Source organism: Athene cunicularia, assembly GCF_003259725.1.
Source record: "Athene cunicularia isolate RWA chromosome Z unlocalized genomic scaffold, athCun1 chrZ_part4, whole genome shotgun sequence".
NCBI lineage: Eukaryota > Metazoa > Chordata > Aves > Strigiformes > Strigidae > Athene > Athene cunicularia.
Genome location: NW_020799145.1, coordinates 1,635,058 through 1,656,523, shown reverse-complemented (window position 1 = coordinate 1,656,523; position 21,466 = coordinate 1,635,058). Strand labels below are relative to the sequence as shown.

At 37.1% G+C, this 21,466-nt stretch overlaps 1 protein-coding gene across 1 annotated transcript in view; it reads right to left on the bottom strand.

The window, feature by feature from the left end:
- The window catches only part of SMARCA2 (SWI/SNF related, matrix associated, actin dependent regulator of chromatin, subfamily a, member 2), a 109,630-nt gene that overhangs the window by 67,915 nt on the left and 20,249 nt on the right, over window positions 1–21,466 (bottom strand). The window contains exons 3-11 of the mRNA XM_026866823.1: window positions 20,731–21,060; window positions 19,756–19,857; window positions 17,188–17,437; window positions 9,834–9,960; window positions 8,422–8,595; window positions 8,022–8,195; window positions 4,030–4,200; window positions 2,175–2,228; window positions 591–721 (exon numbers count right to left, since the gene is read on the bottom strand). Coding sequence (XP_026722624.1) covers window positions 591–721; window positions 2,175–2,228; window positions 4,030–4,200; window positions 8,022–8,195; window positions 8,422–8,595; window positions 9,834–9,960; window positions 17,188–17,437; window positions 19,756–19,857; window positions 20,731–21,060 — 1,513 coding nt within the window. The remainder of the gene's footprint in view (window positions 1–590; window positions 722–2,174; window positions 2,229–4,029; window positions 4,201–8,021; window positions 8,196–8,421; window positions 8,596–9,833; window positions 9,961–17,187; window positions 17,438–19,755; window positions 19,858–20,730; window positions 21,061–21,466) is intronic.

Sequence of the window (21,466 nt, the reverse complement as noted above, 5' to 3'; positions counted from 1 at the left end):
GGAGAGGGAGAGGGAGAGGGAGAGGGAGAGGGAGAGGGAGAGGGAGAGGGAGAGGGAGAGGGAGAGGGAGAGGGAGAGGGAGAGGGAGAGGGAGAGGGAGAGGGAGAGGGAGAGGGAGAGGGAGAGGGAGAGGGAGAGGGAGAGGGAGAGGGAGAGGGAGAGGGAGAGGGAGAGGGAGAGGGAGAGGGAGAGGGAGAGGGAGAGGGAGAGGGAGAGGGAGAGGGAGAGGGAGAGGGAGAGGGAGAGGGAGAGGGAGAGGGAGAGGGAGAGGGAGAGGGAGAGGGAGAGGGAGAGGGAGAGGGAGAGGGAGAGGGAGAGGGAGAGGGAGAGGGAGAGGGAGAGGGAGAGGGAGAGGGAGAGGGAGAGGGAGAGGGAGAGGGAGAGGGAGAGGGAGAGGGAGAGGGAGAGGGAGAGGGAGAGGGAGAGGGAGAGGGAGAGGGAGAGGGAGAGGGAGAGGGAGAGGGAGAGGGAGAGGGAGAGGGAGAGGGAGAGGGAGAGGGAGAGGGAGAGGGAGAGGGAGAGGGAGAGGGAGAGAAGAAAAACATCAATGTAAATAGAAAAAGCTGCCTACTTATATGCTAACTACTTACCCAGGGTTCATTTCCAGCCAAGCATCCAGTTGACTTGCTTTTGGTGCTTCTGGTCCAAGAAGAACTTTGCCTGTTTCGGTGTGAGTCACTTTAACTGGAAGGTCACTCATCTGACTGCTCTCATCTATGGGCTAAAAATTCCAATTAAATTTTATACCATAAGACAACTGAATTTCATGTTTCTCACACATAATTAAAAGAACTAATAGCACCTTCAAAATTCCAGATCTGAACAAGCAGTAACGCTTTGTTATAAGAAGCCACACCTTTCCACATGGCTATCAAGCAAACACCAAGTCACAGTTTTTGTGTAAAATATTCTCTGTGTGACATCCACAAACACATCACAGGATTCCAGATAAATTAACAGCAGCATGTAACAGAATACACTGTTGAATGTCAAAACAAGTCACAAGGTATGCATGCATGCAGGCATTTACTCCTGCTATTTATACCAATGGACATCTGTAACAAAAAAAACACATTGACCTTATAACCTTTTATCTTATATGGAGAAACAATAATGTAACAATTTAGTTAACTTTTTAAGTAAAGGTGGCCTATTTTAAAGATTCACTGTCCTGATTTCTTCAGTTAAGCACCTGGAATAACAAAACCTTTTGCTTATTCTGGTCCTTCAACAAAACCAGAATAGCATAATTACTATTCCTGTTATTTCTTTGCCCTGTTTAATCACAGATTTTCTACTTTAAAAACTTTTTGCCTTCTACTACTGCTCCTGCTGAAGAATCTTTCCTAATATGTGTATGAAAAAGGAAAAATAATTCAGAACAATTATAAATACAGTGACTGACAGAGTATAACTTACCCCATTTCCATAAATACTGAAGTTATAGGAATGTTATATGGGTTTTTCCTGTGCAACCATAACTATATCAAAAGATTTTGCTGTAACTCTAACTACATCAACAAAAATATCACTTGCAAGTATAAAAAATACCAAAAGTAAAACAATCAATACAATTCTAAAGTCATTATATAAAAATAAGATGGCACGGAAAAATGGCATTAACAGAACAGCTCTTATAGTGTCTGCATATGCTTTGCTACTGAATGAAAAATATTCAAAGAATGACACAGAAAAATTATTCATTTCCATTTGTTTCTGAGGAAGAAAAAACTTTCAGATGTCTTAAGCCATCATAACACTGTAGTCTGTCCTGTTTCTGAAGGTGATTATATGCAATGTCAACAATATATTTTATGAAAATGAGAAACAAGAATATATTGTGTTTACAATCTCTTTGTAGAAAGTAAATTATGTCTACACACGGACTGCAAGAAAATAATTTACTTTTAAGCATATACCAAAGCTGAGAGGGATTCTTCAGCATACTCAGTGACAGATTCAATATATTTTTCTTTACGTCTTCAACATTCTGTTGAGAAACAGGCTAGCACAAATGTTGATCTAGATAATTTTAACTCCTGGTTATAAACAACAGCTCTTCTTAGAACATTTGTGGTCATGATATTTTTTTTAAGCTGTAGCAATGGCACACAGTACAATCACTGGAAATTTTAAAAAATAACAACAAAAACCCCACACTGTATAATTCATACCTCTCCATCAGGACCAAGACCAGATGCCATTCCTTCTGCGTTTTCTTCAGCCTTCTACAAAAATGAAGTGAAAAATATCACAGTCAGATTACAAGTATAGAGAGAATACTTTATATGATCCAAGCGTTTTGGACCATGAATATGTTTCACTCTATTTCTGAATAGCCTGGGATGCACATAATTTAAGGTGTGGGTGGATATACAGAGATACCACCACACATACAAACCATTTACTAGCATGAATAGGGCACCTATAACACCTCTAGTCACTGTAATAAATCTACATCTAAGAAATGACTGGCCTACTGAATTTCTGGTCCAGATCTAGAGCACAGTTGCTTACGGACTGTGCTAATATAAATAAAATAGTAATTAATTTTCATGTGATTTACTATTAATTTTCTCTAAAGTGGTTTAATCTCAGTTTTGGAGGCGTCACCAGGCATCACAGATTGTATATTCATGCAGGCACTTTTATTTTGGGTACGCACACAATTTTTTTTGGTCTGACAACTAACCAGAAGGGGTATTTTGGGAGCCGACAGATGAGAAAAGCTTGGTGAAAAGAACTTAATTACAAACAAAAACCTGCAGATGATCAAGACAGAGCTGAGATTTTTTTTTCCTGCTAAACTTTCTTCAGGTTTTAGGCTGGGATATTTATAAGCGCTGAATATTTATGGGGCATATTTCCTTTTTACTTCAGTGACGTAAAATTATGTCTTTATTACGCGGCCAGAAGATACCATGTTCCTCATAAATACTTAACTATACTGACAAAGAAATAGAACCATACCAAAGATGTAGATTGTTGAAGGAATTAGTATTTTTCATTAGAGCAGTACATTTACTCCACACACTATCTCATTAAGGATTATCTTTACTGTAAATTCTGTACACTACATTAGGTTTGTTCTCACTGGTAATACAGGTCAACAATGCCATCTAAGTTACATCTTAACTTTGCAGGCGGGTGATTGTTCCTGTGTTAAGAACATACTCTCAACAAAAAGTACAGAGGTTTTGGAGGGGAACAGGAGAAAACATGGAAGATTTTTTCAGCCATTATCTCTAAAATCAGAATTTTTTTATATCACAGTATTTATTAGTGCATTTAGAGTGCTGCCTGTAAATCAAAAAAATATAATGTTAATATCTGTATGAGTAAAATCCTCTTATCCATCCTCCAAGAGATGAAAAGTACTCAAAGATCACAAAAACGACAAATCACTATGTAATGATTATTTCACATACAGAATTATTTTTTTGAAAATAGCACTGTTCAGTTTCCAGAACAAGTCTCTCTCACAGGGTAAAATATTTTATACAAAGAAAGGTAATTTTGAAAAGCTTCAATTAAATGTTCAGAATGCACAATAAACTTATCCAAAGACTTTCTCTCTAGTTGTTTCCAATGGTCTTAAAATATGGACTGAGCCAAGTGTAGAATGTGGAGGTCTAAAAAGTAAGTCTGTGTGAAACAGCTACACAAACCAGACTTTTCCCATCTTCTGCATACAATGTATTTTGGATCCACTGGACCCTTTTTTTGTACTTTAATCCTAATTTACATGTCTGGCCCAATCTTCCCTACAGGAAGTTTATCAGCAAATCAACGTTAACAGCCCACAATTTTCTACTCCTGCCTCCTTCTCATCTCCTTGGAATTAATGTTAGCAAATTTCTTACATATTTCAGTGGAGAAAAAGTTCCCTCCATGTTAAGAATTTAGCACAGTGTACATGATTTTAGATACTCTAGTATGTGTATGACAATTAGGTATCACTACATTTCTCAACATTAAAATTGAATTTCAAGAAGAGATGGCCTAAAAATCCCAGCTGTAACTACTTGCCTTCTTTCTTCTCCTTCTCTTCTTCTTCTCTTTGGCTGCTTGTGCCTGTTTATGCTCCCATACCAAGTTAGTCAAGTTAGCCACATACTCATCTGTCTGCTGCAACAAGTAGGCCAGACGTCTATCTTTCTTTTGGTCAATCAGCTTACGGTAGCCCTCTTCATCTTCAGCCTAGCAATACAAAATAGACATCACTCATGACAGATATACTTCCAAAGAAAGACCAACCAACTCCTATGTCAATAATCATGTGTTAACTTAGTTAAGACATTATGATCATTATGGGACAACTAGAAGGGTAAAGAACTGTTTGGATGACCAGGCCCAGAGGGTCATACATCTTTGCTAATAGGTAACAGAATCATAGAAATGGTTTGGCTTGGAAGGGACCTTAAAGATCATCTATTTTCAACCCCCCTGCCATAAGCAGGCACACCTTCCACCAGACCAGGTTGCTCAGAGCCCCGTCCAGCCTGGCCTTGAACACTGCCAGGGAGGGGGCAGCCACAGCTTCTCTGGGCAACCTGCTCCAGTGTCTCACCACCCTCACAGGAAAGAATTTCTGCCTTATATCTAACCTAAATCTACCCTCTTTCAGTTTAAAACTGTTACTCCTTGTCCTATCACCACACTCCCTGATAAAGAGTCCCTCCCCATCTTTCCTGTAGGCCCCCTTTAATTACGGCCTCTATAAGATCTCCTCAGAGCTTTCCCTGCCCCAGGCTGAGCAACCTCAACTCTCTCAGACTGTCCTCACGGGGGAGGTACTCCAGACCCCTGATCATGGCCTCCTCTGGACCCACTTGCACAGGTCCACATCCTTCTTATGTTGGGGGCCCCAGAGCTGGACACAGTACTGCAGGTGGGATCTCATGAGAGCACAGTACAGGGGGAGAATCACCCCCCTCGACCTGCTGGCCACACTTCTCTTGATGCAGCCAAGGATACGGTTGGCTTTCTGGGCTGCGAGTGCACATTGCTGGCTCATGTCCAGCTTTTCATTCCCCAATACCCGCAAGTCCTTCTCTGCAGGGCTGAGGAAAGGATGGAGGTCACTACAGTCAAGTTTGCAGATAATACCAAACTGGGGGATACCAGTCAATATGCTCAAGGGCTGGGATGCAGCACTTGAGAAGGACTTGAACAGGCAGAGAAATTGTGCCATTTCTGACCTTATAGGTTTTCAAGACATGCAAAAAGCCCTGAGTAACCTGCTTTGCACTTGATGTTGACAATGCTTTGGGAAGGTGGTTGGACTAGAGAGCTCCCTGTCATCATGAGTGACTCTGGGATTCATGGACTCTATGATTCTACATATCTCCTACTCTCATGGCCTAATGACTCAAAAATCTATAGCATCTACCTTATGACAGATAAGGAGGCAAAAAAAATCACGTAACATTATATCAAACAAATTACAATGTCCTGAAACAGATTCTTGGTGAGTCTCCTACAGAGATAATTTTTCAAAAACATGAAGTGCAGGTAGCCCATACGCAGAGGAAGAACATGGGAGCTGGATGCAAACTTGTATTTAGTCCTTTTTGCAGTATAAATACAAATCTTTTTCTTGTAAGTGTTAGAAGAAAATTTTCTTGTGGGCAGATTATCTACCATCTTTCTATTCTTGTGTATTTCATCTTTGATACAGGTCACTATTTGAGACAGAATTCACCAGATAAGCCTTATCTCTGAGTCATTCTGGCAACTTCTGCATCCTCACGGTACTGCATAAGTGTGTTGTTAGGGGTAAGACATACCAGAAAATATTATTTTCATGTGCTGTGAAGATACAATGCAGCATTTGAGCATGTCAGAAAAATACAAGGAAAGCAACAGAGATTGCTTTGTCAATTTTGGCTAAAAGAGCAAATAAAAGGAGTATACAATGCCTTCTAGAAACCAAACACAAGCAAGAAATATTTTGAAGATGATGAAAAGACAACAATCTGGGAGATACAAAAAAATCTCTTGCCTTTCTGAAGACACACCAGAACCGCCTACAGTTGGCAAGAACAGTTTCATTGTTTAAATTGAGCTTGTAAAATTCAGTTGTAATGTTCAAGTCATTGGAAGTAAAACAGTCAAAACCTAAGTTTTTAGAATTTTTTCTTATTACTGAATATACAGTCCTTGTAATCTAGCTAAGGTACATATTTTACACATTCAAGCTTGTCTTGACAGTATCTTTTTTAAATCATACCAATGCCCATTCCTGCATATGAAATATACTAGTATTAATGAGCTGTGACACAATCACCATTTCTAATCATAGTCAATGAAAAACAATCTGTGGAATTAATTCAACATTCCTGAAAAGATACGTGAAGTGTTTTAGACACAGCACATTTTTCTAGACCACACCAAGCATCCGAGAGAAGATGACAGCTGTAAAAACCCGTAGTGCCTATCCGCAAATTCAAAATTTATCACACTGGACTAAAACTAAATAGACAAAATAACCCCACTAACAAAACACATAGTTTTCTTTTGCATAAGAATGAAACTGAGTAGTAGGGACAGACTTGACAGAAAATGTATACAAAGTGCTGCATCTACGGTTAAGAGCTTAACCACAACCTTGGTGAAGGAGCCTCAGGAGACAGCACTGATATTCTGGAAGCATTAGTATCCTGTGCAATTTCTGCACATTCAAATCTACTTCCTATTTTTCACCAGTGGACATCTTTTTATTTATCATACTACATGTTAGACTGACATAAGTTCAACATTATGATGTACAAAAATATTTCTAAAATATCAAGCTTACCTTTTTTTTATCAGTTCTTTTGTCTTTAATAATTAAAATTTTTAAAAGGTCGGTTGGTTAGACAGACTGATGGCAATTGTCTCTAACTATAAGACAGCTTTATAACGCTGATCACTATGTTATTTTAAGGAATGCTCTAGAGCCTAAACATTTGTTATTCTTTTATGCAAGTCCTTCATTTACATTTGATACATACTTTTATTTCTAAGTTTTTATCATTTTTATATTTAATTATTTCTACATTTTGGTTTGTGATTTTTAAAGCCAAACTGTTCATCCCTTAGTTATGATAGGAATAGAATCTGGACAAGGACTAAAGTTCTATGTTTCCTCTGCACCCATATTAGATACTGTTTTTAACCAGCATGTTTCAAAGTATGTCAACTCCCATTCAATTCTATGTTGGTAAAATGTTAATAAGGTGTTAAAAAAGAGCTAGATAATGTCTTAAAAAAGTTTTTCCAACTCCAGTTTCTAACATACATGTACATATTGATCTGTCTACACTTTAAATTCCAGAATTAGTCTAACTCCTGAAATGCAGGCAGGCTACTAACTATTTCCACAACATTCTAAAAAGTCATAGTTATACATAAACCCATTTTACTCTGTCCTAAGAATGGTACAACTATGTTGTGCAGGTGCAAGGAAGGGAAAGCTATGAAATAGCAAGGAGTTTGGTGCTGGAGCATTAATGGGTAGAAATGACTCCTATTACTTCTCAGGATACATAGATTACTGCTATTGGTTATGTATTTTCACATATGAAATCAGCTTTATGTAGAAGTTGCAGAGTAATGCCATGAAAAAATTAATCATATAATCAAAACTATAAACGTAAAAATGAAACAGAGAGTCCAGTATTTATATAATGGACCAATATCCCTGCAATTATGTAACAGTGTTAGTACATGAAGTCAATGAGATTAAGTGTTGTTATACAGAAGTGGCTGTGCTAAGTTTTCATGCTGGTAGAAAAGACAATTATTCTTATCAAAAACCTTAAAAAAAGAAGTAGGTTAAAATAAAGAGTGTCACAATTCACTACCATCATCAGAAATACACATAATCAAATTGCAACAGTTTTAGATTTATACATTTTACACTTACAGGGGCTTTACTCTGCAAAGGAAATACAAGGATGTGGCTGAGACTGTATGTGAAATATTAAAAGGATACAGTATGTAATTTTAGCTAAAATATTCTTTCCTCTACTCCTTACCATTAGTCTCCTCATTCTCTCTTTCTCAATTCTTTCAGTTTCTTTTTTCTGTTCACGTTCAGTGTTGGCATGCCAAGTTGCCACCGCTTTAGAAAGTTTCTGTATTTTCCCAGCGACTGACCGGTGGTATTCTTTAAAATCTTTAGCATGCTGCAATATGCTATTCAGATATTCCTAGAAAGAGAAACAAGTTAGTGCAAAGTCCTGGACAAAGCACAGGATCTGAAATCATGAATACAGAAGTTCTAATCTTAAAAATTTCCAATTGCTTATCACATGATTCGGATTTTTTTTAATCTTAGAAACTCCAAAGGTAAATAAAATATGTAATAGAGAAGACCCGCACAGCAAATCAAGGTGCATTTCTGTCATGGGGCAAACAGCTAGTAAGTTAAAATACCTGATGCTTCTGCCTACGCTTTCTCTCCTGTTCTATCTTCTGCTGTTTCTCCAGTTTTTCGGTCATACGGGCCTCTCTCAAAGTCTGGCGCTTGCTTCGTTTGTAGGCTTTGGAGTTCAGTGCTGTCTCCAGTGTTGTGTCACGACGCATGCAAGCTACTACCTCTTGTCTTAGCTACCAGAGGGAAAACAGAAACACTTAAAAAAATATGTTTTAATACATGAACAACTTTAAACACTGCTATGGCAGAGTAAAACAGTAACAGTCCAGAAGATGTCCCAGTTTCCTCTTCCCTTTCCATTATAGTTATGAAAAGATCCAGCATCTCTACAGTTGCAGCAGCTATGCCTGTCTCCCTAAAAAAATCTTAGATCTCCACAGGATGATCAGAAGTGTTAAATCGCTCTTAAACATTTCTTCCTTCTTCATAAGATGCTGCAAATGACTGTCCTGCTGCAATGAAAGGGACTAGCCAAGATGTTACACCATCGAAGTAAAACATTAATGAACGACCTATGTAACATACTTTATAGAGCTGGACCTGAACACTGCTGACAACTTGTTCCATTGCCAGCTGCACAGGAGACGGCAGGGAGAGGTAAATCTTAAGGGCTTAGAACAGTACTGCCAGCAGTACAACAGGGAGAGCCTGCTGCTTTTCATCTGACTTCTGACAAAACTTCATTACAAAGGAATGCCAAGGGTAGAGAGAAGGAAGACTTGGACATCGTGGTACAATTACTGCCAAAGCTTCTGTCAGGAAGTATTTTTGCTTGACCTGCCAAATCACATCTTTGTTCTTCCAAACTAGCTGAAAAAGCCAATGGCAAGAGGCCCATAAGAGTTTGGCAGTGTGATACCCTTTCTGAAATTCATTTGCTGATACATGCACTCAACATCCAACTTATATCTTAGGTATGATCTTGTTACACTTAGTTTTCAAAGTCTGTGTGCCATTGTGGAAATACTGAAAACAGATCACAGAGAAATACCACACACAACACCAACATAAAACCCTTACTGAAACAAGGGGACCCATGACAAATATGAAGTATGTCCAGAAAGAGGTGTCTATTGGGATTTGTGTTGAAAATCAGCTCGCAGCCTGTCCAGCTGTTGTTCTGTCTTTGTGCCAATGCTGTATTCGTTATGAAAGACACAGTTCTACAGTTACAATGTAGACTGAAAATAAAGCAAGAAGTGAAAAGAAGGCTTGCACAATTATTAACAAAACAAAATAAAATCTAAGTTAAATATTTCTGTGACTCGCTTACTGGTCAAGTTTGCTCTTACGCAAAATCTCCTGCTCAGGATCAGTGCTGCTGCAAAATCTCTTGCCATTTTACTCTTTGCCAGATGAACACATTTGACTGTGATCTCTATGAGAATTTTTCTGACGCAAAAGGCATTACCTGGCGCTGGAAATTCAGTAACCTAAGTGCTTTCAACTCCACTGTAGCTTTGGTTCGTAGATCAGGGGGCAGAGAACCAGGCAAGTTCTCCAGTTCCTGGATTCTGTGAGCAATTCGAGCCTGAAGCCTAAGTAAATAGAAAACTGAGTGAGACACAGGAGAAATCTGTGTGTGGTTATCAAAAGTATACAGTAAATAGAGGCAATTTATCTCAGGAATTTATTTGTTTTTTACTAATTGCCTCCAACTAACAGGTTTTTGCAGAGATTACATTAGGTATCCTTTTCCACTTTGAAAATAAATTGTCAAATAATGAAAATATGGCCCTTGTTTTAATTTAAAAGAAAAGAAAAGAAAAGAAAAGAAAAGAAAAGAAAAGAAAAGAAAAGAAAAGAAAAGAAAAGAAAAGAAAACCAGATTTGTTTTCAAGCTTCTTTGATGGGTATTGTTTTATGCAGTGTAGTCAGTGATGACACAGACAGAACTTTCCTTAATATCTGGAATTCTGCTATGTTATTTTATTGACATATTAAAAGTTCTTTAGTAAAGTATTCACACTTAACATAGCTCTTATATTGTAAATCAGATTCTATTTTGTTCTTTCTTTACAAGCTCCTTTTGCATTCATTTGCAAATTCAAGAGATAAACAGAATAATGGACAAGCCCGACAGAACTTGTTTTTTTCTATTTTTTACACTGAGAACCAAGATCACAGACCTAACAGTTACATAGCTTTTGTGGGTTTATTTGCAACTACTTCTACGAACTGCAAATTTTGCCCAGGCACTAAAAGAGCAGACCCCAAAATTTTAAGTTATCCGAACACTGCATCTACGTTCAACTGAATCAGCATCTGCCATTTCCCACATGCTTTAGGAAAAAATAAAATAACAAACAGCAGACCCCAGCCAAAACCAAACACACACACACAAACAAACCCAGAGAGTCCTGTCACAGAATCAAAAACCTTAAGGCCCAGGAACAGGAAGGTATGTCATCTCCCTATACTGCACAGGACTTGTAAAATTTTCCTTTACTTTCACAAAGGAGAAACATCAGATCATGTTAGGAAAAGGTGTCTGCTGCTGTTTTCCTGCAATGGGGACTTTGGAACTGCTGTGGAGGGAGAATGAAAATACTTTCTATAGGGTTTCTTTGCATACAGTGGTCATTTTTCCCAGGCCCTTTTGCCCCCTCATTACTCCACAGTATTAGTACAGTGATATAAACTCCCATACACTCAACATGTCAGCCTCACATCTGGAAAGCAGATCACACATCAGGCAAAATGGCTACATCTGATATAGAGTCAGAACAAATCAAAATAGTAGCATCTCACAGTAACTGCATGCATCATGACTTATAATCTGAAAAGCAACTGGAATCACTTGTACAGTTGCAGACAACATCTATTCTGTAATAGTACTCCTTCCTAATACTCCTGTACTTCCTAAAACTATGCATTTTTTATATCACCAGAAGACTTCTGAAGTTCCCAGAACAACAAAAAGACAGTAATGCTGCATTACTGCAGAAGACTAATTTAGTGTCCTCAAGACAGCAAAAAATTGAAGCAGAATTAGGTTAAGTTCTTCATACAGAATGAAAAGTAAATCAAGAAGTCTTAGTAAGAGAAAGTTCTATTAAAAGCTACAGATGTTTGTCCAGGTCCAGAGAACTTTAGGATTTCAGCAAGAAAATTATTCATTCAATTCATGACATTGGTGTATTTTGTTCTTTTAAGTGTATGTACTGCACCTAAAAAGTCCACATTTTGTACTTCACCCATCACTGGGCATTTCAGTTATTGCAAAGAGATTTTAGTGCACCTATGATGCAAAATCTTGAGAATTAAGCAGTTTTCTTGGAGATATGCACTATTGTACATCCATAAAAAAGCAGCCATAATGTACAAAAAGGATACTGTTACTAAATCACTGATGGGTGTTCTGCCTGTTGATTATTCACACATGAATGTAATCATGCATCAGAACTATAATTATTTTCCCGCTTCTCTCTCCAAGTAGTTGCAATGCTTCTTCTGAAACTATCACCTACAAAACACTTATAGCCAAATTCCAGTTTCACTGAGTTTAATGAAACTTTAGCGGAGCAGTCACAACCTTTCCAAACTTCTCTTGAGCTGTGAACTTAGTAAGGCAGCTGAATATTGAACATATTTTCTTTTTCTTTTTTCTCTTTTGTTAGTACTTCTTGTACTATACAAGAGGATGAGCACAAAAAACTAATCTAGGTCCTTCCTGACATACCTTATAGTTTTAGCTAAATGGATGAGTCATTTCACAGACAAACATGAAATTAAATGTTCACTTAGTTCTGCCAAAATTGGCTTGCTACTTTAACTCCAGGTATAACATAGATGAAAGTGCCTGCTGACATAAAAATTTACACAGTAGGAATTCAAGCAATAGCCAAAGAAATAGCCAAAGCCAAGCCATAATTCTGTCATCTAAATTATAATAAAAATCCAAATATACAACTTCCTTGAGATATTACTAAACATAATGCAAGCTTATAGAGTGTGCTTATTATGTCCCATCATGACACTAAGCAGTCTACTCCCATATAAGAGACTCCACACTGCTAATAATTTTCTTTGCTTTTCTCACCTTTGGTTTATAAAAAGGCTGATCAGAAATAAATGCACAGAAAATTTTATCATTAAATTATAAGGCAGATTAGTATTTCCAGGATAACTTTTCCTCTTCTTTTTTTTTCCTTCATATATTGAAATAACTGCAAAAACAGAGGTCTGCACTGAGCTACAAACAATGACACTTCTACACTTTTGTGAATGATTACCCTCCTTTTATAATCCAGCCAGAGGGAAGGAATAGGGAAAAAAAAAAAAAAAAGTGTTTCTAACTCAGTGCAGATTCTACTTTGGAAAACTCACTGAAACTCAGTTCTATTCTCTATTAAAATAAAATGTCTAAATACTAATGAAAATCTACAGCACACATATGAAAGAATAATGAAAACCAGCAACCTGATGGGTTACATATAAACCAAAAAAGGAACATATTGTGAATTTTAATTTCACACTTTCCTAGAAGTACTAATTATACTGTCTAGCATACTAACAGTAGTAGTAATAGCAATAGTTTTCTCTTGAGCCGTCAGTAGGATTTTGAAAAAAACCTGCATGACAGACATCTGAAATCAAGTGAATACAACAACTACTTGAGGTGTTTCTCACCACAGACACCTTCTAGTCTTTAAAGAAAATGACTGCAGTTTGTTGGACTACTGCTGTCCTCATGGAAAAATACTGATAGCCATTAGGTAAGCAGAATCCAAAGAAAAAAGCTTCCTAGATGCTTTCCACCAGCACCTGAAGGGTATAATGTCACCATTTCAAGGATACATTTAATAAATCTTTGCAGTCCAGCAATTTATCTTCATGCATGCTGGGAGTGGCTAGTGTATCTACATAGATCTCTTTGCAAAGTGATGCACACCTCTTGCTCACTAACTGGAGTAAACAGCAGAGGTTACACTTGCACATTCAACCCTGCCTGGCATGGATGGCATGCAGTAAAACATGAAGATACATAAGAAGAGACTTCACAGATAACAGAATGAAACAATGGACAATCTACAGAACACAAGCAAGTGTATTTTTTTCAATTAGCAGTGAGAAGGCGGAAAAAAGTCCTTCCACATAACAGAACAACTTTGTATTACACACATTATTAGCTTTAAGAGATCTATCCAGTGAGATCAAAAAGCAGCACTTTATTTTGAAGAAAGTGTGAAGGAGAATTTTGAATGCATGGTATGAATTTTCCATTTTGTCCAGACTTCTAAGAACACAGTTTTAAAAGCATTCCACATACAAGAAAAGTTCTTATCAATATAAGAAGTTTAAATATCTAAATTTCTTTTTATCCACCTTTAGTCACACAGAGATTAACAACAATTATCATATAATCTCACTTCAAATCAATAGCAAATAGCAAATTTCAAATCAATAGCATCATATAATCATCATATAATATCATATAATCATCATATAATCTCATTTCAAATCAATAGCAAATAGCTTCTCAGCACAACCATGTGAATGTGACAGCAATGTTAACTCTTCATTTTCTTTCTCTTTTTTAATAATGATGGACCCTTTTTTATAATCACATCAAGGTTCTCAGGGAGAAAAAGCAGTCTGATGACGTTTCATTAGATTCAAAGCTTCCTGAGATCCTGCAATATGTTAATAGGTGCGTTACTCTTTCTCCATTTGTACGGGTCTATTTAACATGTGGTTAATAAATGGGAATGATATATTGTACTTCTAAATGCCTATTTGATGAATTGTTTGATGAAACACAATACGTAATCTCCTAGTAACAAGAAAAAGGAAAAAAAGAGCTGATATCACTGAAAAAAAAAATTACATGTAATTTTGTAACAGCAATAACTAAAAGTATCTCATGTTTACAATATTGTTCTGTGTGCAGGACATGCTCTAACACATAATACATATGATCCATTAAGAAATGGAAATATGTATGCAGTATCTTATATTCTGCCCCGAAAGTCTGCTGTCATGCACTTGAGAGTTAAGTATACAGTAAGAGAATTGGCCAGACACCTCAGTAACTAGCTTTTAATCATGTATCTCATGAATTACCACTAAATTACTGTCTCCCCAGCAGCACATTTTGCACCTGTAGTCCAGAAACACCATGTTAAAGGTCCCTGTCATGATTTAACTCTGGCCAGCATCTAAGCACCACACAGTCACTTGTTCACTTTCCCTCCTGCCACCCTGCTGGAATGAGGGCAGAATCAGAAGATTAAAAGTGAGAAAAAAACTCACGGGCTGAGATAAAAACAGTTCAATAATTTTAAATAATTTTTTCTTAATTGTAAGGAAAAGAGAGAAACAAAAAAAAATAGGGAGGAAAAGAAAACCTAAGAAAGACAAGCAATGCAAATTAAAATAACTGCTCACCACCAACCAACTGATGTCCAGTCAGTCCCCAATCAGTATGCCCCTACCAACCTTCCACTCATTTTATTGCTGAGCACGAGGACGTCATATGGTATGGAATATCTCTTTGGTCAGTTGGAATCAGCTGTCCCAACTGTGTCCCCTCCCAACTCCTTGTACTCCTCCAGCCTACTCACTGGTGGGGTGGTGTGAAGAGCAGAAAAGGCCTTGACTCTGTGCAAGCACTGCTCAGTAAGAATGAAAACATCCCTGTGTTATCAACACTGTTTTCAGCACAAATCCAAAACACAGTCCTATACAAGGTACAGTGAGGAAATTTAACTCTATCCCAGACAAAACCAGTAGACACACTAAGTAAACCTAATCTGCAGTTTTCAAGAATTCCTAATTTAATCAGATGCAAAGCTCACACTTCCTCACAATAAGGCAGTATACCAGAATTTTACCTTTTGGGTCTACCTATATGATTGAAATATGAATCCCTAAAATACCTACACAATAATGCTGCCTTTTCATGAAAATGAGTAATTCAAACAGTTTTCTAAGTATTTCAAAGTAAAATGCCCCTTTATTAAAAAAGTTAACTACTGAGAGATTTCATGAGACAATAGTTTTATAAAGCTTTCACTAACTTCACTGGTTTCAGGATACAAATGCTTATATCGACTTTTTTTACTCTTTTTTTATGAAGAAAGTGTGAATACCTCATGTTTCTGCATTAAACTTGCCTATACTAAAGCTAAGTCTAGCACCGTCCAAAGCACAAAAGCTGTTAAACTGTTTTTTCAAAGCTTTGTCTGATGTTACTTACACACTTTTAAATAATGAAAAGACTTCCAGCAGTTCTAAGCATTCTGGTATGCAAAGCAAACCCAAATTCCAGCAGTGTTCAAAAAACCTTGGATCATTATCTATGTGTTACCTTCAAAAATAAAAAATAAAACTCTTCTGCTGCAGAACCCCTAGCAAACTTCCACCTCACTTACTCTGCCAAGAAGATCAGGGTATTTAGAACCTAATGGATATGCTGTATCTGCAACTAGTTCTCAACATTAGCAAATGCAACACTGCTATCACTCCCCACTTTCCTCCATTTATGCATACTAAGACATAACAGCTTGGCACAAATAGTGCAATGGAGCAAGGCAGGAAAGACAGAAGGAATAACCATTTCTGGTTAACAGATGCAGAAAAGGTTATATTATATTGGCCACATCATTCTTAGCTCAGATTACGCTACAATTTTTCATTTAGAGCAACTGTGAAACCAGTGTGTTGTACAAGCTTTCTGAAAAGCCTGTAAGGAAATAGTGATTGCTCATACTGAAACAGTTATAGCCATTCAGTCTAAGGTAAAAATGGTAAGACTGACAGAATGGCCACAATAACATGCCAATAAATTACTTAAGCATTATCTTATACAAAAAATAAGAGCTTTTCTGTGATAAAGGCCTGGATTCTGGATGTGGCACCATATCCTAAATACTTCATGGTTTTTTACCTTCATAAAGCAAAAGTCACTAAACTAGTCTTCAGGGAGATCACCATCTCTTCTGGCTATTTTTCCCTACAGTCTCATTGTTGTAGTTAACTAGAAGATGCATCATCAGTCCAAAACAAGTAAATATGCTAAGTGCAGTTTCTTTCCTCTGATAATGATCAGGAACATACTTCAGGTGCGGGTCAAGATACTTTTGCCTGGCAGATTCTTAAGGTCAACTGTTGAACAGCCTTGATGGGGAGAAGTCTACTTCTAACTCCCCAAGAAATATCATCCTCTATACTTGGTAAAATGAATATAATTCACCATCTAATTAGGGCACTCAGGAGGCAACTTTTAACGATCATGCTTTCTGGTAACCTTTTTTTTTAATCCTGCCTGTGATCTCCTTAATAATCTCTCTACTCTTTGGTAGTCCAGCCAATCCCATCATCACTAATAAAATTTGGTTTTGCTGTGGCCACTAACTCATCAGTCTTTTGACCCCCACTGTTCTCTTCTAACTTCCTTTTCACTTATAATTCTGAAAAATGTCTGCACCTAATTGGTTCTCTGAAGACTACAAGAATTTTTATTTCCTAATGTCCAGTGTTTGCAGTGTCCAAGTAACACACTAACACAGCAGAGTCCTTGAGCCTGTTTTCAACTTACCTGGTTTGCACTGATTCTATCAGTATGCTTTACTAGTTCATAACTTGGGGTAGAATTAAATCATTGTTTGGTTTGGCATTTCCATACTTCTGTTTGACACATTCTCCCTCTGGAAGCTCAGCATATACTACTGTCACTGCAGTAGTTGACTGCAAGGAGTTTCAGCTGAGAAAGTGAAAACAATAACCTACATATACAATTGAATCTTGTTATTTGCTTTTACCTATATTCACGTTCTTGGAGTATTTCAACAGGATCTAGTCCTTGTGGCTTCTGGATAGGGCTGATGCGATTCTGCTTTTGCTGCAGCTGAACAATGGGTGAAGGCTGTCCTGGTGGTGGCTGTGGTACAGAAGGCCCAGGCATGGCGGCAGCAGGCTGGGCAGCAGCTGGGGCAGGAGAAGGCCTCCCACTTGGCGGGGGTGCAGGAAGCTTTTGCTGCGCATTGGAGACGCCCATATCTGGGGCTTGGCCTGAATCATAAACAGTACTTTCTCATAACATGAAATATGGAACACAGTAACACAATCAAGGCAGTTTCTGGCAACAGAACATGAAGCTAAGGTAAACATTCAAAATCATCAGATAAAGCCCACTGAGATAGACTACAGTTCTTATTTATTTTATTATAATTTTATTATTATTTTATTTACACAAACATACTAAAATGCAAGTATATCATACATTGCAAGAAGTAGTCCAAAGAAAAACAAAATACTTAAAACTTTATGATGAATGCCATTTCTTTTCCCCTTCCCGCTGACTTTTAATTCTAGCATTAGAAGAACTAAAACAGCTGTAGAAATTATTTTGTGCAAGTCTAGGACCTAATTCTGCCTCTTATTCACTACTCTTGCACCACTTAGAAGACATCTATAATTACAACCTGACAACAAGCACAAGCAGATCTGCTTTTAGAACTCTATTAGAACTAGATAGCCACGTTAACATTTCTGTAACTGTACTTAGAAAGTACCTGTCATATATAAATAGCTTTTGTTTTGTTATAATTGCCTATTAATTCGTATTTAATTATTTAAAATACCAGGAATTCAATTACTGTTTTCTCTTACAGCATTCTAATAGTCTTGAAAATTAACACCTCAGTTAACATGAAAATAGTACCTGCCATTTACAGACGCTAAGGGTCATAGATTTCAGTATGCTATTATGACAAGATACCCATGCATTCAGATGTTCAAAAATTGTCACTGACAATTTAAATTGCAACCATAAAGATGTCACTTAATTGTCTGAGGAGTCATAGTAATTTAATGCTAGGTAAAACAATTACAAAGTACACCTGCAATCTTGTAATCAACCTTAATTCAACCCCAATATCCTGATATTTACATAAAAAGATTCCTTCAGAGATCACCATCTGTCTGTCATTCACACATCTGCATCAAACTCCAGAAAAGGAACCTGAGCACAAGCTGTAGATTTTGTATTTAGCAACACTACATTTCAGTTTATAAAAATTAAAGAAAGAAAGAAAGCCCAGCCCACCAACAGCCTCTGTGTAGGCTCAGCTTTTAGTGAATCATTCAAATTGAACTGTAAAGGCAAACACTGCCACTAACAAATGTGTAATGAATGAAAAATAAATTTAAAGAAATAAGCACAATCTGTAAAAACACATCAAATAAAACCTCCAAACAGACACAGCAAGGGCAAACAAATTTTTTCTTATTACAAAAAAAACAATGAAAAAAGACAAGCAGTAAGAAGCCTGTAGTTAAACAGGATAAACATATTATTATGACATACTGTATTTTTTAGATAAAACAATCCATCTAGCAATTCTGTATACCTGCCAGAATTTTTTAGCAGCATTTGAACTAGAAGGCACCATACCTGGTAAACTCATACATATAACCTCTCAAGAAACACTTTTCCCTCTCTATATTAACCCACATAAATTCTAAGTATTCATTGGGAGTATTCCAAGAAAAGCAATTCTACATCTGGTTACATACTGGTATTTAACATTTTTTAATGTTCTTCTAAGTAGCTGACTAATGACACAGAAGTTTTATGACACCACCTAACGTGGAGCCATCACTGTCCCCAGATTCACCCACAAGCAACAACAGAATATAACATTTCTATTGTATGATAAGCACGTTATTCGCAATCCTGCAATATTGTATTTATTTTTTAATCTCTCTCAAAAAAACCCCAAAACTTTAAACAAAATACATTACTAGGGATTTCTCATTCTTTTCAATACAACACTTCTTCCACTCTACTTTCAAACAATACAATCATCCTGTAAATCCAAATCTGAATGATTTGGTTCAAAACCTGACTATCATGCAGGGGAAAAAAACTACACTGTTCATTAGATCTCAAAGTCTACACTGAACTTTCAAAGCAATGCAAATAAAATTAAAAAAAAAAAAGGCAATGTAGTTCTACCATGGTTTGAAAACTTTTGTTTATAGTAGCAAAGACTATAGTTGAAAGACAAGCTTGCTGCAATTAAGCATGCTCAGAATATAACTTACTAAACAGATTTTATGGCTGTCCCTCAGCTTACATATTTCATTCTGATTGTAAAAAGGTGCTTCACGTTCAGGCTGCCTAACAATTGCAGTAATTTCATGTGTAGAGTCATTTATGGATTAATAAATGGTTAGACTCTCCTTGATTCAAGTCCTAGGCATAGTAAAGGTTACACTTTTTCTGAATGCCTCCTTACCTTCCATTTTTTTCTCCCTACATCTTTTCCCCAAACTCTACCCACACTGTGTACACGCCAAAAAATGAGCATTATACTCGACTATACCTTCAGTCCACGTTTTAGAGGTAAGGGCAGCTGTATGTCCAGGCATACCTGGAGCAGGCCCTGGTCCAGTTGCAGTGCCACTCATTGTATGTAACCCAATACCTGTAATTTGAGAAAGAAACTTATTAAGAAACAAAGCATTTTCAAGTTTTCAAAAATTATTCTGCTTTCTAGCATGCTAGTCTGTTCAGGCAAGTAGTGTTTTTATTCATTAAATACGGATTTAAGTAGATCTTATTGTGAAAAAATATATATATAATGAAGCATATTAAAATCACGTCTCCTAAAAAAAAAAACCTTCCTTGGTAGCAAAGCCATAGCCACAGAAATGAATTGACCAGTGAAATTATTAGAGTCACTATTAAAAAGAAAATAGTATCATCTTAATCCTCAATTTCTAATGCAAACTCAGTAATAGAAGTGTACAGAGGCAAACAGGTGCAGAGCATTTAATGTAACACAGTTTTCTTAGGACTAAAATGCACTTGCTTACTGCATTGTAACATCTATTATCATTCGGAGAAAAAAAATAAGAACATTTTCTTTTCCTTATGTTTTTCACTTGAAAGCACATAATACATGGTTTGTTTTACTTTCAACCGCTTAAATAATGAGTCGATTTGCTCCAGATTTTTTAATCTACTTTTCTGCATAGCAAAAAAGACTGAAAATTCACTCTAAGAAAAATATTAAAATTGCAACGAATAGTATGATTAACATTCAAAAAAAATCAAGCATAATCAGGGCAGACACAGTAACGCACAGTGAAATCACTTTTATTTCAGTTTTGACAATATCCTATTAATAATAGTGGTGTTTTATGAACTTGCTCTAGCTTAAAACCAAAGGCTGCTGTTCACACAGATGCCAAAATAGTCCCAAATTATAGCGCTGCACAGAATCCACTTCTTAATTTTCCACAGGTAGAATTTCAATAATTACCTGCACAATGACACAAGGCCTAGATTCACTTACCAGACTGTCTGTTGAAGGCACTGGGAGGCTGCTGCTGTTGAATGCCAGGCAGGGTCCTCTTGCCCTGAACAGCAAGCTGGAGATTTTCTGGTAATGGCTGACCTCTAGCTAACATTTTGTATGCTAGAATCTGAGCCCGCAGCTGATGCAGCTGTACAGGGCTGAAAGGGGAAGGACCTCTGTTAGGTTGATTCATAACTTGTGGGTCTCCTGGTATAATGGGTCCTGGCTGGCTGGGAGTCATCTGGGGTGGAGTTGGACCTCCTCCAGACATCGGACTGGACACATGCTCTGGTGCTCCTAATGGAGATGGGTGTGGAGACATATAACCTAGAACAAGTAAGAGGATCACAAACTTAACTCTCTGGTTAGTCAAATCTAAACTCCATCAATTTCTTTAACAGTACACAGAAAGAAAAAATGTCTCTCTCAAGTCAAGATAGCTGTAGTATTTTCTGCAAGATCAAAATTTCAATCTGAAGTTCCCAGGGACATCAAGATAGTCTCAGGAGCTATTCTTTGAGAAGAACTATGATTGTATTGTCCAATAATTCCTAAAAATAACAATTACCTTCATATTTGGAGTAAGACAAACTAAAACGTGAAATACAATATAAAAGCATTAGGATGTGGTACTATTTCACTAGAATGCTGGACAAATATTCCATTGTGGAATACATAAAGTGAAGTCTGTCTATTTTACACTTAATATTATAATTTTCTTTTGAGGCACACA